This window comes from Eulemur rufifrons, chromosome 20 (assembly GCF_041146395.1).
Source record: "Eulemur rufifrons isolate Redbay chromosome 20, OSU_ERuf_1, whole genome shotgun sequence".
Taxonomy (NCBI): Eukaryota; Metazoa; Chordata; class Mammalia; order Primates; family Lemuridae; genus Eulemur; species Eulemur rufifrons.
In genome coordinates, this window is record NC_091002.1 from 50812609 (window position 1) to 50835981 (window position 23373).

At 65.3% G+C, this 23373-nt stretch overlaps 2 protein-coding genes across 4 annotated transcripts in view; one reads left to right on the top strand and one right to left on the bottom strand.

Annotated features, from left to right (window-relative positions):
• The window catches only part of LAMA5 (laminin subunit alpha 5), a 48390-nt gene extending 34335 nt beyond the window's left edge, over nt 1-14055 (top strand). Inside the window, exons 40-80 of the mRNA XM_069495790.1 lie at nt 9-92; nt 871-1101; nt 1712-1825; nt 1982-2109; nt 2350-2430; nt 2524-2738; nt 3180-3280; nt 3469-3649; nt 3749-3898; nt 4103-4254; nt 4320-4430; nt 4669-4780; nt 5396-5566; nt 5736-5932; nt 6266-6382; nt 6535-6689; nt 6963-7104; nt 7184-7286; nt 7776-7886; nt 8563-8742; nt 8826-8974; nt 9061-9231; nt 9329-9465; nt 9536-9689; nt 9861-9994; nt 10071-10233; nt 10323-10445; nt 10545-10693; nt 10774-10906; nt 10979-11122; nt 11281-11411; nt 11546-11716; nt 11794-11929; nt 12015-12160; nt 12228-12420; nt 12493-12636; nt 12727-12880; nt 12957-13090; nt 13183-13276; nt 13394-13513; nt 13680-14055. Of these exons, the coding sequence (XP_069351891.1) occupies nt 9-92; nt 871-1101; nt 1712-1825; nt 1982-2109; nt 2350-2430; nt 2524-2738; nt 3180-3280; nt 3469-3649; nt 3749-3898; nt 4103-4254; nt 4320-4430; nt 4669-4780; nt 5396-5566; nt 5736-5932; nt 6266-6382; nt 6535-6689; nt 6963-7104; nt 7184-7286; nt 7776-7886; nt 8563-8742; nt 8826-8974; nt 9061-9231; nt 9329-9465; nt 9536-9689; nt 9861-9994; nt 10071-10233; nt 10323-10445; nt 10545-10693; nt 10774-10906; nt 10979-11122; nt 11281-11411; nt 11546-11716; nt 11794-11929; nt 12015-12160; nt 12228-12420; nt 12493-12636; nt 12727-12880; nt 12957-13090; nt 13183-13276; nt 13394-13513; nt 13680-13819 (5856 nt within the window). The 3' untranslated portion in view covers nt 13820-14055. The remainder of the gene's footprint in view (nt 1-8; nt 93-870; nt 1102-1711; nt 1826-1981; nt 2110-2349; nt 2431-2523; nt 2739-3179; nt 3281-3468; nt 3650-3748; nt 3899-4102; nt 4255-4319; nt 4431-4668; nt 4781-5395; nt 5567-5735; nt 5933-6265; nt 6383-6534; nt 6690-6962; nt 7105-7183; nt 7287-7775; nt 7887-8562; nt 8743-8825; nt 8975-9060; nt 9232-9328; nt 9466-9535; nt 9690-9860; nt 9995-10070; nt 10234-10322; nt 10446-10544; nt 10694-10773; nt 10907-10978; nt 11123-11280; nt 11412-11545; nt 11717-11793; nt 11930-12014; nt 12161-12227; nt 12421-12492; nt 12637-12726; nt 12881-12956; nt 13091-13182; nt 13277-13393; nt 13514-13679) is intronic.
• A 249-nt stretch (nt 14056-14304) lies between these two features.
• Nucleotides 14305-19956, bottom strand: ADRM1 (ADRM1 26S proteasome ubiquitin receptor). Of its 3 annotated transcripts, none has more exons than XM_069496548.1 (10): nt 19817-19908; nt 19016-19229; nt 18279-18395; nt 16822-16945; nt 16448-16534; nt 15724-15805; nt 15320-15552; nt 14923-15080; nt 14673-14775; nt 14305-14534 (listed from the first exon to the last, which is right to left on the bottom strand). In XM_069496548.1, exons 2-10 carry the CDS (start codon nt 19226-19228, stop codon nt 14428-14430), a joined length of 1224 nt encoding a protein of 407 aa, XP_069352649.1. In that variant the 5' UTR covers nt 19229; nt 19817-19908; the 3' UTR covers nt 14305-14427. The 3 variants fall into 3 exon arrangements, with proteins under 3 accessions (XP_069352649.1, XP_069352650.1, XP_069352651.1); XM_069496549.1 differs by having other exon boundaries at nt 19832-19903; XM_069496550.1 differs by lacking the exon at nt 18279-18395 and having other exon boundaries at nt 19817-19956.
• Between the last annotated feature and the right edge of the window lie 3417 nt (nt 19957-23373).

Here is a 23373-nt window from a genome sequence, read left to right on the forward strand (position 1 = left end):
CTCCCCAGGGCAACCAGATGAGCATCACGTTCCTGGAGCCGGTGTACCCTGCGCCCGGCCACGCTCACCGCGGGCAGCTGCAGCTGGTGGAGGTGGGTGGGGCTGGGCCGGGCACCCAGGTCCAGAAGGGCCCCGGTTTCTGTGCCTGTTCTCCATGACAGAAAACAGAGTCGAGGAATAGGAGGGCGGGTGGCCAGTGGGTCCGCGCACTCGTCGTCCGGCTTCCTCCGTCTGGTCACTCGCGGTGTCACGCTCTTGCTCGTGTGTGAGTCTGTGACCAGCGGTGGGTGGGCGGCTGTCCGTGTCCGCTGCTTGGTGGAGCTTGGCTTCCTCCTTTGAGCCGCCTGTCGGCCTCTCCTGCCGGCTCCTCCCGGACTCGTTGGTCTTTGCGCGTCTTCCTGCAGGAGTGTGTGTCGTTCTTGGCACGTGCCCTTTGTCAGACTCGGAGCAGGGACCGTCCCCCCAGTTTGTCACTTGTTCTTTCCTCACGGTAGCTCTTGACGAATGGCTTTTGTGTCCCGCGTACTCGAATGTGCCCAGCTTTCGCTCGCAGCTGGTGTTTCGTGTCTCGTTTGAGAAAGTTTTTGTCTCCGAGATCAGAACACACTTGTATGTTTTCCTCTACACGCCAAAGATGTTTTCTCTGTGTGTTTGGATTCTTAACATATCTGCAGTTGACTTTTGTACGTGGGGCAAGGCAGGGCGCTCGGTGCTGGCTGTCCCCGTGGGTGACAGCTGCGCGTGCCACCTCCTGCCCCTGTGATCTCTGTGGCTCTTTGTCCCCTACAGGGGGCCAGGGAGGGTCTGTTCTGGGATCCCTGTGCTGCCCCATTGGTCGTGGCCCCCTGAAGCCCCACCTTGGACCCGCAGGGGAACTTCCGGCACATGGAGACCCACAATGCCGTGTCCCGCGAGGAGCTCATGATGGTGCTGGCCGGCCTGGAGCAGCTGCAGATCCGCGCGCTCTTCTCGCAGACCTCCTCGGCCGTCTCCCTGCGCAGGGTGGCGCTGGAGGTGGCCGGCGAGGTGGCGGGGGGACCTCCCGCCAGCAACGTGGAGCTGTGCATGTGCCCTGCCAACTACCGTGGGGACTCGTGCCAGGTGAGCTGGCCAGGGCGGGCGCCGGGCCGAGAGGCTGTCTGTCCCCCCGCCCGCGCCTGCCCTTCCGTCTGCCCCACCCGTCCCCATTCTGCTCTCTGCTCCCCGCCCTGCCTTCCTGACACCTCGCGGGCCTGCTTGGCCCTGCCGCCCCTCCCTGCACACAGCCGGCCTCACCCACCCTCCACCCCTCGACACCGCCCACCATCCTGACCGACGTCACCTGAGCCCCCCGCCCGCTCCCTTACCTGCCTCTCGTCCGTCCACCCGCTGATCTGTCTGTCCTCGCTCGCTTTGCTCCTGCCGTGTGAGGGGCTCGCGGTTTCCACCCCCGGCAGGAGGCCCAGCGCATGGAGGGGTCGTCACCAGCCCCAGGCCAGGTCCTCCCTAGCCAGGGCATCCTCGTGCCTGGGGACGGCGGCCAGATGCCTGGCCCACCTCGGCGGGTCGGGGCCGGGAAGTCCTGACCGTGGCCCAGCCTCCGACCCCATGGTGGCCGTGCTCCGCGGGCACGTGCCCCTGCACCTCCAGCCCTGGGCTGCTGAACACGGGTCCCCCCCGCGGTCGGCCCTTCCCCGTTCTTCACCCCTGACACCCCCCACCCCCCGCCCAGGAATGTGCCCCCGGCTACTACCGGGACATCAAAGGCCTCTTCCTGGGCCGCTGCGTTCTCTGTCAGTGCCACGGCCACTCAGACCGCTGCCTCCCCGGCTCTGGCGTCTGCGTGGTGAGTGGGGCCCCGGGGGAGGGGCGCTCACTAACGGGTCAGGCGTGCAGCCACATCAGGGTAAACTGAGATCCAGGGAGAAGGGAGGTGCCCTGGTAGGGCGGGGGGCAGCTGAGGGGCCCCCGCTGTGGGCACTGACTGTCCCCTCTGCCCCAGGGCTGCCAGCACAACACCGAGGGGGACCGCTGTGAGCGCTGCCAGGCCGGCTTTGTGAGCAGCAGCCCCGGGGACCCCACGGCCCCCTGCGTCAGCTGCCCCTGTCCCCTCGCGGTGCCCTCCAACAAGTAAGCCGCGCCAGCCCGCGGGCGGGACCCCGAGGCAGCCACTCCCGTTCCATACCCCGTCCTGAGCCTCGGTGTCCCATGGCTGGTTGGGTTCACGCTGCCTCTCTGGGGACCTGGGCCGAGAGGGTGGGGCTGCTAGGCAGGGACCCCGACACCCGGCCCAGCCTGAGCACAGGGGTGCTCGCCCAGGTGGCGCCACGTGCATGCGTAGTGACCCACCACTGCCACCGGTCCCTGCAGCTTCGCCGAGGGCTGCGTCCTGCGAGGTGGCCACGCCCAGTGCCTCTGCAAGCCGGGTTACGCCGGGGCCTCCTGTGAGCGGTGAGCTGGGGACGGCCGTGGGGTGGGGCTGCCACGGGATGCCACGGGCGGGGGCGGGGCACAAGCCACTGATGGCACCCTCCCCCCACCCAGGTGTGCACCAGGCTTCTTCGGGAACCCGCTGGTGCTGGGCAGCTCCTGCCAGCCCTGCGACTGCAGCGGCAACGGTGACCCCAACTTGCTCTTCAGCGACTGTGACCCTCTGACAGGCGCCTGCCGCAGCTGCCTGCGCCACACCACCGGGCCCCGCTGCGAGAGCTGTGCCCCCGGCTTCTACGGCAACGCCCTGCTGCCTGGCAACTGCACCCGTAGGTGCTCGGCGGGAGGGACGCACCCGGGGAGGGATCGCGCGCAGCAGGGGGACAGCGGGGTTACCCCCGGAGCAGGCTGTGTGTCCGGTGGGGGCCCAGCCCGGACGGAGCGGACACGGACCTGGACCAGGCCGGACCTGGGCTCACGGCCAGACCCCCCCAGGCAGCCCCCTTCCTGCTTATGGCTGGGGCCTCCCCACGTCAGAGCCCCGGCCTCATGGCCGGGCCCGTCAGATCAGGCGGCTGTGGTAGGGAGTCCGAGCGGGGGCAGCTGTGGAGGTGGCCAGGCTGGCACCGTGAAAGGACAGCGGCGTGGCCCCGGAGGCCTGGACCAGACAGGGCAGGGAGGCGGCAGTGCCAAGCCACAGGCTGGGTGTGTGAGGGCTTCCAGAAGGAAGTGGGCGGGCTCAGGGCTGTCCTCAGGACCCCGTTCTGCAGGGTGTGACTGCGCCCCATGCGGGACGGAGGCCTGTGACCCCCACAGCGGGCGCTGCCTGTGCAAGGCAGGAGTGACAGGGCTGCTTTGTGACCGCTGTCAGGTAGGGCCGCGATGGGGCCTGGGGCTGGGGGTGGGCCTGGGCGTGGTGTGGGGAGGGGGAGGGCTCGAGGGCGGGGCTTGTTGGGGTGGGGCCTTGGGAGAGGCAGGGCTGGGTGGGGCCTTGGGGTGGAGGAACAGTCTTCAGGGTTGGGGACCAGGCCGGGCCCTGACAGCAGCCCATCCCCACAGGACGGACACTTCGGCTTCGACAGCTGTGGGGGCTGCCGCCCGTGTGCCTGTGGACCGGCTGCCGAGGGCTCCGAGTGCCACCCTCAGAGCGGGCAGTGCCACTGCCGACCAGGGGCTGGGGGACCCCAGTGCCGCGAGTGTGCTCCCGGCTACTGGGGGCTCCCCGAGCAGGGGTGCAGGCGTGAGTGCAGGCGGGGCCGCAGGAGGGCGGTGGGCACCTCGGGAGGTGGCACCCCAAGGCCCCAGGCTGGCCACGCTCACCCCAGCCCTCCTACCACAGGCTGCCAGTGCCCAGGGGGCCTCTGTGACCCCAACACAGGCCACTGCACCTGCCCCCCGGGGCTCAGTGGCGAGCGCTGTGACACCTGTAGCCAGCAACACCAGGTGCCTGTGCCCGGCGGGCCTGTGGGCCGTGGCGTCCACTGCGAAGGTGTGTCCTGCCCTGCACTCTGCCCTGCCCCCCCACCTGCACTGCCTGGCGACCCCTGTGTTAACCTCAGCCTCCCAGAGCGGTGCCAACTGGCCCTCTTGGTTTCCGAAGGGACCCCACGATTCCCGTGCTGACCCCGGGGCCCCAGCCGACCACCCTCCCCGACCCCCACCCCCGACACTGACAGCCCCGCGCTGCCTGCAGTGTGTGACCACTGTGTGGTCCTGCTCCTGGACGACCTGGAGCGGGCTGGCGCCCTCCTCCCCGCCATCCGAGAGCAGCTGCGCGGCGTCAACGCCAGCTCCGTGGCCTGGGCCCGGCTGCATAGGCTGAACGCCTCCATCGCAGACCTGCAGGTACGGAGCGCCCCGCCTGCCCTCCCCCTGCCCACGGTGCAGGCACTCACCTTCCGCCCCCCCAGGGCCAGCTCCGGAGCCCCCCGGCAGCCCGCCACCAGACGGTGCAGCAGCTGGAGGCACTGGAGCAGCAGAGCGCAAGGCTCGGGCAGGACTCGCAGCGGCTGGGCGGCCAGGCAGGACCTGGAGGCCCCCCCACCCGGTGGCCCCCCTGTGTCCCTCCCCTTGAGAGCCCTCCCCAGAGGCCCCTCTTCCCTGGGACCCTCAAACACGTCCCCAACTCCCTGGCTGCCCCAGACCCTGGGCCCTCCTTTGTCAGCCCTGATCCCTGGCACAGGTGCCAACACGCCTGCCCACTCCCCCAGCCACTCCCCTGCCAGCAGGGCCGTGGGCTGATGGTGGCTGCACCCACAGGCCACGGGGGCCCGCGACCGGGCAGGCCAGCTGCGAGATGAAACCGAGGCCACGCTGGGCCGGGCACAGACGCTGCTGGTGGCCATCCGGGATGTAGACCGCGCCCTGAGCGGTAGGGGCTGGCCCGGCCGGCCATGCTCGGGGCTCAGAGCAGGGCAGAGCAGAGCGCTCCCAGGGGGCGGGGAGGGGTCACTGGCTGAGCTCAGCCTTGAAGAACAGGGTCCACCTGTTTAGATGGGAGAGCAGAAAGCAGGGTGGGTTCAGGAGGTGGGCGCAGCAGCAGCAGCGAGGCCAGAAGCGAGGGCAGGTGGACCCTGGGAGACGGCAGGTCCTTACAAGCTCCCTGGGAAACGGGCGGGTTGGATATTCACAGCGCGGGTTCCGTAATTACAAACTGAGGCAGATGGGGGATCGAGGAGAGGTCAGGGCTCCCTGAACCCGTGCAGCCGGGCCCTGGCCCAGCCCGAGGGTGCAGCTCCAGCCGAGCAGGGGCCCCCTAGGTGGAGAGGGGCAGGGAGGAAAGAAGGCGGCCACGGGAGCTGAGCAGACAGGGTCAGGGTGTCGGGGGCTGCAGGAGGCGGGGGGTGGGCAGGAGCCACCAAGGGCGCCCTCAGGTTCCACCTGGGGGCCTGCGTGCTCGCTCGGGTGGGGGTCCCAGGCTTGGGAGCGGCGGGCAGAGGTCTGTGGGACCGGCCAGTGCCAAGCCCTGACGGCCCCCCTCCCCCAGGGCTTGCGTCCCAGATGGGCCACCTGTGGCCGGCCAACGCCTCAGCCCCTTCGGGCGAGCAGCTGCGCCGAACGCTGGCCGAGGTGGAGCGGCTGCTCAGCGAGATGCGGGCCCGTGACCTGGGGGCCCCACGGGCAGCTGCTGAGGCCGAGCTGGCCGCAGCCCAGAGACGTGAGTGGCGTTGGCCCCTGGCAGGCAGGGGCGGAGAGGGGAAGGGACTCGGCCTGGGAGCCCGGGCAGAGCGGTGTCAGGTCCTGGGCACAGGCACCAGGTGGGGACCAGGGCTCTTGAAGGGGCCCGGGCGCCACAGTGACCACCCTCACACCGTGGCGTCGGCCAGTGCTGGCTCAGGTGCAGGAGCAGCTGACCAGCCGCTGGGAGGAGAACCAGGCTCTGGCCAAACACACCCACGAGCAGCTGGCCCAGCATGAGGCCGGCCTCATGGACCTGCGCGAGGCCCTGAACCGGGCCGTGGGCGCCACGCGGGAGGCTGAGCAGCTCAATAGCCGCAACCAGGAGCGCCTGGAGGAAGCCCTGGTGAGGGACCCCCAAGCTGCTCCCCTCCCCCCTTCCCCCCCACACCTCCCCTCCCCCCTTCCCCCCCACACCTCCCCTCCCCCTTCCCCCCCACACCTCCCCTCCCCCCTTCCCCCCCACACCTCCCCTCCCCCCTTCCCCCCCACACCTCCCCTCCCCCCTTCCCCCCACACCTCCCCTCCCCCCTTCCCCCCACACCTCCCCTCCCTCCCCACACCTCTACTCCCTCCCCACACCTCTACTCCTCATGCTCCCTCTCCGCCGCCAGGCCCAAGGCCTCCATTCACCCCCTTCTCACCCCCTTCTCACCCCCTATTTCCTCCTCACCTTCAGCAACGGAAGCAGGAGCTGTCCCGGGACAATGCCACCCTCAAGGCCACTCTGCAGGCTGCCAGCGATGCCCTGACTCGTGCCTCTGAGCTGCTGCGAGGCATGGACCAAGCCAGGGAGGTGAGCACAGCCCCCACCTTTCACCTCCTTGTCCCTCAGGGCCCAGTCGCAGGCGGGTTCGTGCACACTTGCACACACAGTGCGGCCCTCAGGGTACCGGGTCGGGTGAGTAACGAGTAGGATGAGGGTCTGCTAAGCCCACCTGCTCCCAGGAGTTGGAGCACCTTGCCGCCAACCTGGACGGGGCCCGGACGCCACTGCTGTGGAGGACGCAGGCCTTCGCCCCGGCGGGCAGCAAGGCGGGCTTGGTGGAGTCTGCCGAGGCCCACGCATGGCAGCTGGACCAGCTGGCGCTCAACCTGTCCAGGTGCGTGGCCCGAAGAGGAGGGCCTTGGGCTTGTCCTAGGGAGGCTGGCTGCTCCGGGAGGGTCCTGGCGGTGAAGCCATCATCCCCTAAGAAACCAGGCCTTCCTCAGGCCACAGGAAGTGGGGCCCACAGTGGCAGGGAGGAACAGGACAGGCACACCTGGCAGGCGTACGGTGTGGGCAAAGGCCAGGAGGCTGGACACGGGAGGCAGGCGCGGCCAGGCTGGGGGGCCTGCCCCCCACACCTCTGCGACCCCCACACCTTCCGCCACAGCATCATCCTCGGCGTCAACCAGGACCGCTTCATCCAGAGGGCCGTCGAGGCGTCCAAGGCCTATAGCAGCATCCTGGAGGCCGTGCGGGCTGCCGAGGGTGCCGCCAACCAGGCGCTGCAGCAGGCAGAGCACACCTGGGCGGTGAGGCCCCGCCGTCCCCTCCCCCGCCTCCGCCGCCTCCGCCGCCTCCTGCACCACGAACCTGTCCTTGTGTCCGCAGACGGTGGTGCAGCGAGGCCTGGCGGCCCGAGCCCGGCAGCTACTGGCCAACAGCAGCTCGCTAGAGGAGGCCGTCCACGGGCAGGAGCAGAGGCTGGGCCGTGGTGAGCACGGGAGGGCGCTGGGGCCCCTCGGCCTCCGGCCACATGTATGTGGGTTTGTGGGTCATCCAGGGTGACTCAGGGCGGGAAGGCTCTGGAGGTGGCTGCCCTGTGTGTGAATGTCACGCCACTCCCGACCCACTGGTGTGTCAGCCCGGGGAGCTCTATGAAGGGGCCCGACAGGGACAGGAGACCACAGAAGGACCAGGAGATCAGAGGACGTGTGACCCTTGCTTCCCTGGCCCGAGGGCCACGCGTGTGCTGAGCTGTGAGAAGGGGTCTCTAGACCCCGCGCTGGCTTTCCTGAGCGCTGCGTTTCATCCGGGTGACGGAGGCCACCCAAGGCCCAGCACCTCCCCTAAGCCGAGGGCCCCACGTCTGGGCTCTCTGTCCGTCCGTCTGTGTCTGCGTGTCGGCCTTGGTCCTCCTGGGGTGCAGAGGGCGGGGTGGGCTGCACTCGTGTGCCGAGGGCTGAGGCTGCCTTCCCCACAGCGTGGGCCACGCTCCAGGGCACCGGGACCCAGCTCCGAGACGTCCGGGCCAAGAAGGACCAGCTGGTGGCCCAAATCCAGGAGGTGCAGGCCATGCTGGCCATGGACACAGGTACGCAGGAGCCTTCCCAGAGGTGAAGGGGACAGCAGGCGTGAGGCGTCCCACAGCCAGCTGTCCACCAGGGCTCTGTGCCCGTGGACACTGGCCTGAGAGGCTGGGGAGTATGTGCTGGGGCCAGTGCCACTGAGGGGGCTCCAGGGTGGGCAGCCCAGGGCCAGACGCAGAGCGCTGCCAGGGGACAGACACACCACAGCCCGGGGCACCCCTGAAGGCGGGGGAGGGGGTGGGGAGGAAGGGCTTTGGGCAGAACGCGGCTCTGGGGAGGGTGCCGGTGTTCACCTGGGGCCGTGGGCTTGCGGGAAGGGCAGCAGCTGCCACCGAGGTCAGGAGGGCCGGGGCCGAGGCGGTGAGGGCTGCACGGCTGCTCCTGGAGGCTCGGGGCGGAGCAGCCACATGGTCTCTCCAGGTTTCTGAGGGCACACAGTGGCGGGAGGTGACACGGGGCAGGTATCCCGGGACCGTCTTTGGCCTGAGGGGCTGGGTGCCTGTCCTGGGATGGGGACACCTGGGGATGCTTAGGGTTGTCTTTGCACTGAGCTGCAGGGCAGGAGGGTCTCACGAGATCCGGGGGCTGCGTAGGCGTCCCTGCTGCTGGCCCCGCAGAGGACTCGGGGACAGAGGGACTCGGGGACGCGAAGCCACTGGGCCTGTGCTCTGCCCGCCACAGACGAGACGAGCAAGAGGATCGCCCACGCCAAGGCCGTGGCCACCGAAGCCCAGGAGACGGCCGCCCGCGTGCAGTCGCAGCTGCGGGACATGCAGGAGAACCTGGAGCGCTGGCAGGGCCAGTTCGGGGGCCTGCGGGGCCAGGACCTGGGCCAGGCGGTGCTCGACGCAGGCCGCTCAGGTGGGCTGGCGGCCCTGGCGGGCCTGCGGGGCTGGGGCAGGGCCGGGGACACAGCCGTCAGGGCGGCTCCTGCTTCCCTGCAGTGTCCACCCTGGAGAAGACGCTGCCGCAGCTGCTGGCCAAGCTGGGCCTCCTGGAGAACCGCGGGGCGCACAACGCCAGCCTGGCCCTGTCTGCCAGCATCGGGCGCGTGCGGGAGCTCATCGCCCAGGCCCGGGGAGCCGCCAGCAAGGTGGGTGACGATCTCTGGGGAAGGTGGGCAATGGGGAGATGGGGAGGTGGGCAGTGGGCGCTGATGGGCCATGTCCCCCCACACAGGTCAAGGTGCCTATGAAGTTCAATGGGCGCTCGGGGGTGCAGCTGCGCGCCCCACGGGACCTCGCCGACCTCGCCGCCTACACGGCCCTCAAGTTCTACCTGCAGGGCCCAGAGCCGACGCCCAGGCAGGACGCCGGGGACCACTTTGTGCTGTACATGGGCAGCCGCCAGGTACCAGGCCGCCAGGGTGGACGGGGCCCGGGCCGGGCAGCCCATCGGAAGCGGACAGTGCCTGGTCCCTATCCCGACTGTCTGCACTGCCCCGCAGGCCACGGGGGACTACATGGGCGTGTCTCTGCGTGACCAGAAGGTGCACTGGGTGTACCGGCTGGGGGAGGCCGGCCCCACAGCCCTCAGCATCGATGAGAACATCGGGGAAGAGTTCGCAGCCATCAGCATTGACAGGTGGGAGGCCTGGGAGGGCCCGGGGCCTCCTGGGGGCTCGGCCCTTCCTCACCCTTGCCTCTGCCCTCAGGACCCTCCAGTTTGGCCACATGTCCATCACAGTGGAGAGGCAGATGGTCCACGAGACCAAGGGTGACACGGTGGCACCCGGGGCGGAGGGGCTGCTCAACCTGCAGCCTGACGACTTCGTCTTCTATGTCGGGGGCTACCCTAGCAACTTCACGGTGAGTTTTGCCAGCCTCGGGCAGCCTTGCGGTGGGCTCAGCAGCCCCGTGCCTCTCGTCCTTCTTGGCATCTGGCCTCCGTCCCTCCTGCTGCAGCCCGAGGCCATTGGTCTGTCCTGGGTGGGGAGGTGCCTTAAGCCAGGCGCCCTGACCCTCTGACCCTGCACACAGCCCCCCGCACCCCTGCGCTTCCCCGGCTACCGGGGCTGCATTGAGATGGACACGCTGAACGAGGAGGTGGTCAGTCTCTACAACTTTGAGCAGACCTTCCAGCTGGACACAGCTGTGGATAAGCCTTGTGCCCGGTACGTGTGGCCTGGTACCCACCCACCTGCCACCGCCTGCCTGCCCTTTGCTGACCCCAACACCTCTGACCTGTAGTTCCAAGTCAACCGGGGACCCCTGGCTCACGGACGGCTCCTACCTGGACGGCTCCGGCTTCGCCCGCATCAGCTTCGACACGCAGATCAGCACCACCAAGCGCTTCGACCAGGAACTGCGGCTCGTGTCCTACAACGGGGTCATCTTCTTCCTGAAGCACCAGGCATGGCCCTGCCCGCCCACGCTGCGCTGACCCCGCCCATGCTGCGCTGACCCCGCCCCTGTGGCACTGACCCCGCCCTGTCCCCCCAGAGCCAGTTCCTGTGCCTGGCGGTGCGAGAAGGCGGCCTCGTGCTCCTGTATGACTTCGGCGCTGGCCTGAAGGAGGCCGTCCCGCTGCAGTCCCCGCCACCCCTGACAGCGGCCAGCAAGGCGGTAGGGCCAGGCAGGGGGGCGGGAGGGGCAGGGTGAGCGGGGACGGGGGCCGGGGTGCAGGGACGTGGCTGGCCTGGAACCCCCGCTGCTGCCTCTCAGATCCAGGTGTTCCTGCTGGGCGGCATCCGCAAGCGTGTGCTGGTGCGTGTGGAGCGCGCCACGGTGTTCAGCGTCGAGCAGGACAACGTGCTGGACCTGGCCGACGCCTACTACCTGGGGGGTGCACCGCCCGACCAGCTGCCCCCAAGGTGAGCATGGCGCTGGGGTGGGTGGGACCACGGGGCCTGGCCAGGTCTCGGAGGCGGTGCCCTGACCCTCGTCCCCGCAGCCTGCGGCAGCTCTTCCCCTCCGGAGGCTCCATCCGCGGCTGTGTCAAGGGCATCAAGGCCTTGGGCAAGTACGTGGACCTCAAGCGGCTGAACACGACGGGCGTGAGCTCCGGCTGCACGGCTGACCTGCTGGTGAGCAGCCCCTCCCTGGCGCGGCTGGTGCTGGGGTGGGCGTGCCGGGCACTGAGCGATGCCCTCCTGCAGGTGGGGCGCGCCATGACTTTCCATGGCCATGGCTTCCTGCCCCTGGCGCTCCCAGACGTGGCGCCTCTCTCCGGCGACATCTACTCCGGCTTTGGCTTCCGCAGCACCCAGGACAGCGGTCTGCTCTACTACCGGGCGTCACGGGTAAGGCCACCCCGCCTGCCCGCCTGCCCGCCTGCCCGCCGCACTCCTGGGCCCATCCTTGCCACACTGACCACCTGCCATGGCACAGGCTCCAGGCTCAGCTGGAGCCAGTGAGTCTGGGCCTTTGGCCTGGCCACTGACCTGGCCACTGTCCCCAGGACGGGCCATGCCAGGTGTCACTGCAGCAGGGCCACGTGACACTCCGGCTCCTGAGGACTGAGGTGAAAACCCGAGGGGGCTTTGCCGACGGTGCCCCCCACTACGTCGCCTTCTACAGCAACACCACGGGGTGAGCCCAGCCGCCTGGCCTCGAGCCACCCGGGCCTGGAAGGGCACTTGCCTGTACCTGGCTGGGCCTCCGTCCCCTCCATGGCAGGAGGGGGCACGCGGGGCAGCGGGACAACTGTGCCCTCCTCCCCCCAGGGTCTGGCTCTATGTGGACGACCAGCTGCAACAGATGAAGTCCCACCGGGGGCCGCCCCCTGGGCTCCAGCCACAGCCCGAGGGGCCCCCAAGGCTCCTCCTGGGAGGCCTGCCCGAGTCTGGCACCTTCCGCAACTTCAGTGGCTGCATCAGCAATGTCTTCGTGCGGCGGTGAGCCAGGCAGGCTGGGGGTGAGGTCCTGGCCGCCCCCCTCCAGCTACTGACTGGCCACTCCCCACCCTCCGCAGGCTCCTGGGGCCGCAGCGCGTGTTCGACCTGCAGCAGAACGTGGGCAGCGTCAACGTGAGCTCAGGCTGCGTCCCCGCCCCACAAACCCAGACCCCGGCACCAAGGCCACAGGGACTGCGAGCTGGAGCTGGGAAGGTGGGCGCCTGCCCGTGTGGGGCGGGACTGGGCTGGGGGGAGGGCGGCCCCCGGTGGGCCCTGCATGTCCTGTCTCTGCTCCCAGGCCTCCCGCCGAAGCCGCCAGCCCTCCCAGGACCCCACGTGCACACCACCCCTGCACCCCCAGACCCTCCCAGACTCCTACCAGTTTGGAGGCTCCCTGTCCAGTCACCTGGAGTTTGCGGGCATCCTGGCCCCCCATGGGGACAGGTAAGGCTGGGCCGGCTGGGGTGGGCGTGGAGGGGCCGCCCAGGCTGATGCCCTGCCCGGCTTCCAGGCCCCACCTCTCCATGCGTGTCCGCCCTCGAGCCCCCCAAGGCCTCCTGCTCCTCGCCACCCCTCTGATGGCCGGCAGCCCCTCCCTGGCACTCTTCCTGAGCCGTGGACGCTTTGTCGCTCAGACGCAAGGCCCTGGGCCCCAGCTCCGCGTCCAGAGCCGCCAGCGTTCACGGACTGGCCGGTGGCACAAGGTGAGGCCCGAGGAGGGGAACACAGGCAGGACCCTGGGTTGACCCACCCTGACCAACCTCCCGCCCGCCCAGGTGTCCCTGCTCTGGGAGAAGAGTCGGATCCAGTTGGGGACAGATGGCAGCCGGGCCTGGAGCCAGGAGGGGCCCCAGCGCCCGCAGCTTCACACCCTCTTTGTGGGGGGCCTCCCAGCCAGCAGCCACCACTCCAAGCCCCCCGTGAGAGCCGTGTCACCCTGGCCTTGCCCAGCCTGACCCTGTCCGCCCACAGGAGCTCTGGGGCCTGACTCAGCCCATCTGCCTCCACAGGTGGCCGTCGGGTTCAGGGGCTGCATGAAGAGACTGAGGCTAAACGGGAGGCCTCTGGGGGCCCCCACGCGGATGGCAGGGGTCACCCCCTGCGTCACGGGTCCCGTGGAGAAGGGCTTGTTCTTCCCAGGCAGCAGGGGCATCGTCACATTAGGTCTGTTGGCACTGCGTCCTGGGCTGGGGGGCACGGGGGCCAGGCCTTCCCCTCCCCTCACAGTCCCTCCCTGCAGACGTCCCAGGGGCCGCACTGCCCGACGTGAGCCTGGAGCTGGAGGTGCGGCCCCGGGCAGCAGCAGGGCTGATCTTCCACCTGGGCCAGGCCCAAGGCCCCCCCTACCTGCAGCTGCAGCTGCTCCAGCAGCAGGTAAGCCCGGCCGGGGACTGTGCCACCGGGGCAGGTTCCTCTGCCCTCCCTGGGGGCCTGGTGGGGGCAGGGCCTGACACTTGCCCTCCCAGGTCCTGCTGCGGGCGGACGACGGGGCAGGGGAGTTCTCCACGTCAGTGACGCGCCCCACTGTGCTGTGTGACGGCCGCTGGCACCGACTGGCAGGTGAGGGGCCCCTCCCGTGGCCAGGGAGCCTGGGCGGACGTGGATGGGGCAGCCCTGGGCTGGCGTGAGGGGCAAGGCAGGGCCGGGTGGTCCGGCCACAAGGAGTCTGCCCCACAGTGATCAAAGGCGGGAACGTGCTCCGGCTGGAGGTGGACACGCAGAGCAACCACACCGTGGGGCCCTTGCTGGCGGCCTCGGCCCACGCCCCAGCACCTCTGCACCTCGGGGGCCTGCCTGGTGAGTGGCCTTGGCCAAGGGTGTGGGGCCAGCCCCTCAGACGCCAGGGTGACCCTTCCCATTCCCCCCTCCCGGGATGGGGCGGCCCAGGAGACACGCTGGCTGGGTAGGCGATGGGCACCCAGCTGCCGCTCCAACCAGTCTTCTGTCTTCCCTGGACCCCTAGAGCCCACAGCTGCGCGGTCCAGGCCCCGCGCCTACCGTGGCTGCATGCGGAAGCTGGTGGTGAACCAGGCCCCCGTCACGGTGCCTCACTCTGCGCGGGTCCAGGGGGCAGTGGGAGCCAGGGGCTGCCCCGCCACGTAGGGGGCTGCCCCCGTGGGACCCCGGCCCGGGGCTGGGCTGCCCTCCGGCATGTCCCTCCCTTGGTGGGCAGCAGCACCCTCACAGCTTGGTGACACATGGCCTCTCTCGTGTTTCACAGACATTTGTATTTATCTGGACTCTAGTTGCACGGGTGACAAATCTTATTTCTGAAAATGGTTTAAGTTATATCTTTTTAAATGAAATGGTAAAATACTATGAACTGGGGATTTTACACCTTTTTTTCCTCTCTTCCACCTTTCAAAAATAGCGTAAGATTTGTAAATCACTGGTTCCTTCTTAAAACAGAAATTAAAAAGTAACTTCTGTTGAACCGAGTCTTGACTTGTTCAACACGCACTGGCTGTACAGGGAGGCACCAGGCTGTGCGGAGTGGAGCCCCGTGGGGGCCGCAGCCCCCTGTCCACCCCGCAGGGGAGAGGACCGCGGCCCCGCCCCGTGGGCACCATGCAACGCCAGCATTGGCAGATAAAAGACAAGACTTTATTAGTAAGTTGGAACAGAGGTGAGGGATTGCAACAAACCACAGACGCACTACTGGAGTCACAGGACTAAGAACGCCAGCTCCCAGGAAGACGACAGCAAATAACTTAATCCAAGCTCATGTCCTCTTCTTCGTCCTTCTTGTCCTTCGTGTCCCCCTCTTTCTGCTCGGACTTGGCGCTGTTCTGCATGGCTTTGGCAAACGCCTCCACGTCTACAACGCATTGAACACACGGGGTAGCTTGTCTATACCAGGCCAGGCTTCCTCAGCGGGGCGGGATAAAGGTCCGACAGTGTGACATCGGCCGCGGGGGACACAGACCATGGCGGGAGGTGTGGAGCAGGTACTTACCGCCCTTGTTGGCAGCTTCCACGGCCTCTGCGGGCAGGCCGAACTGGCACATGAGGGGGCCCAGCTGCCCTGATGCCAAGGCCGCACTGAACATGCCCAGGGCCTGCAAGAAGAGTGGTGCAGACCGGAGCTCGGCTGGGGGCAGCTGCCAGCTCGGCAGGTCCCGTGTTCAAGGTGACTGATGTGCTCCAGGGCCACTTCCTCCCCCACCCCCGAGCACAGCAGCCAGCGCCCCGGGCCCAGCCTTTACCTGCTGGAACTGGGGCGAGGTCAGCGTGTTCTGGATCTCGTCCGCGGTCTGCGGCAGCGACTCCCCAGAGGGCAGGTAGGGCAGCAGGCGCTCCTGGACGTCCGCGTTGGCGAGGATGGGAGCCATGATCTCTGGGGTCAGCACGCTGGCCAGGTCCACTAGGGCACAGGCACACAGCCGTCAGTGGCCCCATGCTGACCCAGTGCCCCGTAGAGGACAGCAACATTCCAAATGCCAGGTAGGGCCAGGGCCGGGGCAGGGCGAGCTGGGGCTCAGCTCCAAGGCCGCCGCAGCACCCAATGATGCGCAGCGCAGCCCCGTGCCCGGGAAAGCAGGCGGGCGAGCAGGCAGCAGGCACGCTCACCCCAGCTTCGCACCGAAAGGATGTGTTCTTTACCTTGCTGGCCGCCACCTGGCCCGGCCGGCACGTTCATGGTGGCTAGAATGCTCTGGAGGTCGCTCAGCTGGATGGGCTGGGCTGGGCTGGCCGCAGTGCTGGCTCCATTACCCGAGCTGGGCGCAGGGCTTGGACTAGTTGCGGAGGCGGCTGCCGGAGCAGAAGGGGCTGGGGTGGCGCGAGCGGAAGAGGTGGTGGAGGATGGGGTGACCGCTGCCGACTGGCTCCGGGAGCTGCAAGAGCAAGGGCAGCCTAGAGCAGCCACACACACCCTGGGTGCCCAGGGCACGGCCGTCCTACTCCAAGGGTCCCGGGACACTACCCTGGGGCCTCCCCCAGGCCCGTTTGGTCCATGTCCACCTCCCACGGGCACCTGTGTGGCGGCGAGGGGTGCCAAGGCTCACCTGGAGGAGGAGCTGCTTGCTGGAGGCCCTCCGCTCCCTAGGAGGCTGGCCAGGCCTGGCCCTGTCAGGGCCCCCAGCCCACCTGTGAGGGGCAAGGAGGTATGTGCTCAGGATGCTCCCCCAAGCCCAGCCCACCCAGGAGGAACCCGGCCCACCTCCCCAGGCCAAGGGACAGGGACTTTCAACACCAAAGCCAAGGGACAAGCAGACAAGATGGAAACTTGGCTGGCCTCGGGGACAGCAGGCTAGTGACCACTCAGACCCTGTATTCTGCAATCTGTCTCTGTCCCATCCCAATACACCATTGAAGAACGCAAAACCCAGTCCACACCCTGACCAAGTAATGAGCACTTCTGAGGGGCCGGGCACAGGTGCCCACACCCCGGTGCTGGCTGGCAGCACCAACCAGTAAGAACTCAGGACCCCACAAGGAGCCCTGAGCACTCCTCCTCTGGCCCCACCCCTCAGCTAGCCACGCTCCCCTGAAGTCCCAAGCTGGGGTCCTCACTGGAGGCCTGGAAGGCCTCGCCCACCCAGCTCCCAGCCACAGGCAAACAGGCGCCTCCCAAAGGGCCACGAGTGCAGGGAACACACACGCTCACAGCCCTGCTCAGAGCAGGTGAGAAGCTTAAATTAGGAAACACAGACTTGACTTTAGGAGCAACCACAGCAAAGTTCTGACTTCTATCAAAGGCTCCCGAGAGCCGGGGGTGGCGCAAGTTACCCAGTCCTCCGAGGCCGGCCGGTCCGATGAGCTGCATGAGCTGGCTGTGACTCATGTTCCCCAGCAGGCTCTGCAGGCCGCCCTCGCCTGGAAAGCACAGGGGCTCAGACGCAGGGCTCGCACGCAGAGCCACCTGCAACGCACCTGGGCCTGGGCTGGCACCCCCGCTACTGGGGGCCTCTGGCTGAGCACCCGAGATGGCCCCCACTCGGCCATCCCTGAGCTGTACAGTGAGCATCGCCCGTGCACTGAACTCAGACCCTCTAACTTAGACTCTGCTAGCTCCACCGTACAACAGCTGGCCTGTGCCCCAGGGCCCCAAGTCACCGGCCAGGGACCCCGACCTCACAGGAAAGGCTGGGTGTGCTCATTACCACCTAGTGCAGAGAGCTCGTGGCCACCACTTCCGCTGGCCCCCAGCGCCCCTGGCATCGGGGGGTTGTTCAGATACTCATTGACCTTCCGGCAGTGCTCCTCATCCTGGTCAGTCTTGGGCTCCTGTGGGGGGACGAGGGGAGAGCGGCAGCTGAGCGGCCGGTGTGGGGGCAGTTCCACCGCCATCCTCCTACCCCGCTTACAGATGAGGGACCCAGAGGTGGAGTCCCCTGTGCCTGGCCACAGGGTGCTGAGACAGGACCGAGCCCAGGCAGGTGAGCATGTGCTCAGTCCCCTCTGCCACCGTCATGGGTGCTGTGCCGGATGACGTCCACTTCACAGATGGGGAGACCAGAGCCCTGACAGCAGCGTGCTCTAGGGTGACTCTTTACACAGCACTCTTCCTCCTTCACCCCGTGGAATGAAACAAACTGGTCCTCCCAGGACACTACTGCCCAGGGCCACGCAGGCGCCTGGAAACAGCACACGCGTGTGCACACATGCACATGTAGGGGCAGGGAGGAAAGGCGCCCATAACCCCCCAGAGCACCTGTTATGGACCCTGCAGGGTGCCAGGGACACAGCAAGGACAAGACCAACAGTCCCTGCCCTCTGGGCAAAGAGGGAAGAAGGGTGTGAAATGAGTAAAATCAGTGAAAAAAAGCAAGGTGATGAAAGCTGGATAACGTTTTTTGGCGAAACTGTGGAAAGACGTGTTCTACACCAGCAGTTGGCAAACCACAGCCCCATCTGTGTTTGCGAGTAAAGTCTAATCGGAACTCGGCTACACCCATTCATTTTCGTGTCCTCGCCGCTGCCACACCCCTTGGGCAGAGGTGAGCAGCTGCGACACAGACCACCTGCCCCAGGAAGAGGGAGACCCTGCCCCGGGAGGGAGCGTGTGCGGATCCTCCGAACACAGCCCCACCTCTAGCTCTGACCTGCGGTTACACTCACACGCGGGAAGTAACCTGGGCACCAGGCGATCCTGGGCAACACTGCCTGCAATGGCACAAGAATGGAAACGAGCCCGATGCCAACAGGTGGCAGAATGCGCACAGGACACGCAGCTGGGGTTAGCGAGCCCAGCACCCACTCAGGGGAAGCTCAGGAGAGCTTGGGGAGGAACAGCAGACACCCAGGGCCACCTCTTCTGCCCTGGGGGTCTCGGTGACTGAGGCGAGGGGGCAGAGCACACGCACTGGAGTCGTGCACACCAGAGGCAGCGTGCCTGTCCGTGCTGCAGTGACACGGGGCCCAGCCTGTCCTCCTGGAAACTCCCTACCACAAAAGGGTGCCCAGCACCCAGCCACAAATGAGCATTTCACCCCCAGGTGACACACTGGAAACCTTAGGTTCCCTCCCAGGTGTGCTTTGCCAGACAGTAAGCCAGTTTCTAACTTAATTGCGTAACAGCAAGAAAAGGGCAAAACACAGGACAGACACGTCCACACACCTGCATCCAGAAGAAGAGCCGCTTGGACCCCGCCTTAAACTTGAGCACGTAGACCCGCCCACTGGGGCACTGGGGCACCCGCTTGAACTCGCAGTCGTCGGGGAAGATGATCAGGTCCTGGGAAGCCACGAGAAGAGCAGAGTCAGCCTCACGCACACACACGGCACCGAGTCCCCCGCCTCTCAGGAAAACATGCTGGATGCTGTGTCTAACAGGGTGGGTGCAGAGGGGACAGAGATAAGCAAGCCGCCGTGTGCTGCGCTGGCACAGTCTCCACAGGGCGGAGACACCACAATGGAGGGGAGGCCCCCGAGTGCGGGCCAGGAGAGGGCTCGGGTGGAGAACAGGGAAGGGGGGCTTTGGACCTCGAAAGATTTTTAATAGACATTTTGGCAACAACGTTCCAAAATGAGTTACAAGGTTAACTCTGACCTGCTCTCAAATGTAACAAAACACTTCAGGAGAAAGAACAAAGAATGCTAAATACAGTGACCACTGTAGAAGGCTTCCTCCGATCTCAAGCACCTAACGTTTAAAGTTTAACACGATACAGTGACGGGAAATCCTCAAGCCTAGGACCATCCATGAGCAAAACAGCTGATGACAGGCACCAAACCAAGGGTCCCCACGTATTCTGCCAACACCCCCCAAACCGAAAACCGTGGCTGCATGTGCAGGTGCAGCAAGGCTAGACCCCGCCTATAAAGCAGCCTCGCTTCAGGCGAAAGAACACTTACATCTTCCACGTTCCCAGACGTCCTGTCTTTCCAGCAAAAGTGAATGAGGGAGTCATCCGTCTGCTGAATGTACACGAGCCCTTTCCGCTTATCTGGAGTGACGGTAGTTCCTTTCAGTGACATTTTTCCTGCCCGAAACTCCACTAAATACTTGTTGGAGGACCCACGAGAGCCTGGCACCAGGCTTGGAAACAGCGCGCCTGAAGTCGTCATCCTGAAAGAGCAGACCGCACTGAAACCCGCGTGTGCTGCCCCGCGGCCACCAGCACGAAAGCCCGACTCCCCTGCGGCGTGGCCAGCTCCGCTCCCGCCTGCAGAGGGGAGCCGGCGCCGGGGCTGCCCGAGGCCAGGGCAGGCGCGGGCCATGCCTACAGCCTGCGGCCGACGCAGCCCGGCCAGGGCAGCGCTGCGGCTTCTCCTCACGTTTCTCCAGCGCGTCCGGCGCCACCGCCCAGGGCGCGCCCCCTCGCCGGCCGCTGTCCGCACTCGGAGCCGGGCTGGGCGGCCCGACTCGGCCCCCCGGGAGACCCGGCGCGACGCCCCCTCGGCGGGACGCCGGCCTCGACGCGCGCCCCGCGGCAACCGCGCCCTCCCGTCCAGCCCGGGCCGGGCCGAGACGCTCCGCGGGGGCCGCCAGCTCCCTTCGAGCCCCGCGCTGGGCCCGGGCGGCGCCGCGGAAGGCGGGGCGGCCCCAGGAGACCCGCGAGAGTCCCCGCCGGCCGCGGCCGCCCTCGGCCCCGGTCCTCCCGGCCGCCCGCCCGCCCCCGGCCCCGGCCGCCCTGGCCCGGCCGCCCCCCGCACCTGGCCCGCGCCCACACTCGGCCGAGAGGCGCCGTCCGGGCTCGCTCTTCTTCCTCGGCGCCTGCCGGGCCCCGCCGGAAGACTGCGTTCGGCCCGCCCCGTCCGCCGCTCTCGCCGCCAACTGGGCGCCGTCGGCGGCGTGGTCGACCCTTGCCCGCCAGCAATTGGCGAGCGAAGCCGTCCATCGTGCACGTCTCGCCCGGCCCGCCCCCGCGCCGGCGGCTCCCTTCCGGCGGAAGCGCGGGCCGCGGGGCGCGCGGGCCAGAGCGGTCCCTATTGTTGCTGTGTCATAGGGCAGCGGCGGCGGCCCCTGGCGGCGGCGCCGGGAACCGCAGGCGGACTCCAGACAGGGGCAAGGACCTGCCCGAGCCCTCGCCGTTGGCTGTCGTCAGGCGGCGGGCTGAGATGTCACCCATGGGGGCGGTGCCCAGGGACAAGCGGAGGCGAGTAGGCGAGGACCGGGCTCTGAGCGGTGGGCACGGATGGGGCTCAGCTCCTCGGAGACCCCGGGACAGGTGCCAGGGTCCACATGCCCAAGAAAGCAGGTGTCCGTGAGTGGCCGGCCAGCCAGCCAGGTCCCCTGTACACCTGGGGACTGGGACACATGGAGCGGCCACCTCGAAGCCCGCAGAAAGCCAGCCAGCCTTCTGACACTCATTATCCCACGAGCAAGGTTCCAGGACCTGAGATACAAAGAAAACAGTCACAAGGTTAAAAAAGGTAGGAGTTAGTCTTATGACACCACAGCTAGGAAAATGTCAGCTTCATGTTACTTTGAGTTAATTTGACATAAATTACAGCAAAGGCAACAGGAGAATGCTCCGGAAGCACGAGCCAGCTGCCTGAACAGTGAAGTTTTGTGGGATTTGCTTAAAGCTACACAAATGGGCCAGGCGTGGTGGCTTACCCTGTAATCCCAGCACTCTGGGAGGCCGAGGCCAGAGGATCCTTGAGGTCAAGAGTTCAAGACCAGCCTGAACAAGAGCAAAACCCCGTCCCTACTAAAAATAGAAAAATTAGCCGAGTGGCATGGCACACACCTGTTGTCCCAGCTACTTGGGAGGCTGAGGCAGGAGTATCGCTTGAGCCCAGGAGTTTGCAGTTGCTGTGAGCTACGATGACACCACTGTACTCTAGCTGAAGTGACAGAGCAAGACTCTGTCTCAAAAAAAAAAAAAAAAAAACCACCAAGAGCTACACAAACCATGCCCCCTGGGGGTGTCCTCCAGACCCCCGTTTCAGTGACACTAAGATGTTAGTTGCCTTCCCCACCTCACTCTTGCATGAGTGCATGGTGGAATTTTCCAGAGGCTACCCGGTGCGAGCAGAACAGATTGAACACAGCTGTCTGCCATTAAGCCAGACTAGATATTTGCAAAATGTAAGACAATGTCATGGTTCCCTGTAATTTTCTCTTACCCATCATTTACTTCTTTATTCAGATCTTTGAGAGTTTTAAGAATGTAGAAAAGGCAGGGTCCACGCCTGTCTCCAGCCCGCTCTCTGGCTCTGTCCCTTTCTAGTGGTCACGCTACGCTGACTCTGTTTCCCATCACTCGCATCTTGATGGTTTACTCTCTATGGACACACACATAAAATTTGGGTTTCCAGCAAGGTACAGTGGTACACGCCTGTAGTTCCAGCTACTCAGGAGGCCAAGGCAGGAGGATCACCTGAGCCCTGGAGTTTGAGACCAGTCTGAGCAACATATCTAGACTCCATCTCAAAAACGTTGGTTTGTAAGCCTTTTCTAAAAAGTGTAAAGGTGTATTTTTCACGCGATGTTGTGAGGTTTGTTCGTGTTGCACAGTGGCTCTAGCTTGTTCATTTTAACGCCTACATGACACCCGGATGCAGGAGGTCCCACAACTTAGATCCGTCCTCTTGTCGGTGGACAGCGTCCTGTTTACTTTCCATCTTTTGTTATTACAATGCTTCAGTTTTTACAAAGTTAATTGAACTAATGATTTATTTTTGTTTTGGAAAACATAGCTATTTTTCAATAAAAATTTTATTTATTTTAACAAGTACTGGTCTTGTTACTGTTATTTTTAATTAGTGCATACATATTTTTAAATGTCTTTTTAAAATTTCTAATATGGTGAGTATCAATAGATGAAGCCACATAAACAAAAGCTCTTTGGGGTCCTGGATAGCTTTTAAGAATCTGAAGCGCTCCAGAGCCCCTTTGTTGCGAGCAGCCAGCGTTCAGCACTGCTGTCAGCGGGCGACAGGAGGCAGCCCCTGCAGACGTGCCCTGTGGAACGAGGAACGAGGGAAAGTGAGAATCCAACCTGGCCTTCCAGGCAAGAGGCCAGCAGGCAAGTGTCACTTGTTCAAAGCCATGAACGACTCAGAAGCTGCCATGGAAGCCGAGGAAGCCAGCTCTGCAGACGCCAAAGCCACCAGGCTTCCCTTCCCGGCAGGGGCCAATGGCCTGGACTTGGCACTTCCTCTGCTCAGGCCGGCGGCCTGTGGCCTCAGATGGCTCAAAACATCTCTTAAGGCAGAATTCTTCACACGTGCTTGAAACTCTCACCCTTCCTGGGAGCGCGAGGGTGAGGATTTGGCTACAGCTCCCCGGCGATGGCAGCGCAGAGGAACCGCCAGCCTCAGTGACTCCAGCTGCCATCGGGGCCGCTCGGGGCCACAGCACACGCTGCCCCGTGTCAGGACTGTGGACCCAGAGAACGTACACGTCGGCACGGAGCCCGGCATGAGGGAGGCGCTTGCTGGGCAGCAGCTATTGTTATTTTGCAACTGGTCATTGATTTGTATTGATTAGTCAGGGAATAATGTCTGTAAAATATCTTCAGCTTCCAGAAAAGCAGTGTCGCCAGGACGTGTATTCAACTAAAGGGATTTGGATAAACCAACCGGATCTTCCAAAGTAGTGTTCCTATCAATCCTGTTTAGCAAAAAACAAAAACAAGCCCCACCCTTGCAGAAAGCCGGTAGCAAAGGCCGGCAAGACAGATGCTCAGCAAGGAAAATGCAAACGAAAACACGCCTATCAGAATGGTTAAAAACTAACAAAGAAAAATGACGCTACCAAGTGCTGGGGAGTCTGCCACAGTGCTGGGAACACAAAATGGAGCAGCCACTGGGAAAAGTTGGAGGTGTAGGCTTTTTAAAACTTTTTTTCATTAATAGACTTAATTTTTTAGAACAATTTTAGGTGCACAGCAGAATTGAGCAGGAAGTACAGAGAGTTCCCACACACCCCCTCCCGCCACACACACCCTCCCCACGACCAGCACCCCCAGAGCAGAAGGGCTGTTGCAACTGACGAAGCGACACTGACACGTTATCGTCACCCGAAGTCCGTCCTTCACCTTGGGGTTCACTCGTGGTCTATCTGTGCTGCTGTCACAGACACCACGGACCGGGTAATTGATGAGGAACTGACATCGATTTCTCACAGTTCTGGAGGTCAGGAAGTCAAGATCAAGGTGCCAGCAACTTTGGTGTCTGGTGAGGGCTGCTCTCTGCTTCCAAGATGGTGCCTGTTGGGGTGTGCGGGCACAAACGCAGCTGCTGCAGCAGACAGAGGGAGG

Coding starts and splice junctions, on each gene's coding strand:
- ADRM1 (XM_069496548.1), bottom strand. CDS start 19,228: ATGACGACTTCAGGCGCGCTGTTTCCAAGCCTGGTGCCAGGCTCTCGT. Junction 16,535..16,821: donor CGAGCTCTCTGCACTAGGTG/GTAATGAGCACA, acceptor TGTGCTTTCCAG/GCGAGGGCGGCCTGCAGAGC. Junction 15,553..15,723: donor GCAAGCAGCTCCTCCTCCAG/GTGAGCCTTGGC, acceptor TTGCTCTTGCAG/CTCCCGGAGCCAGTCGGCAG.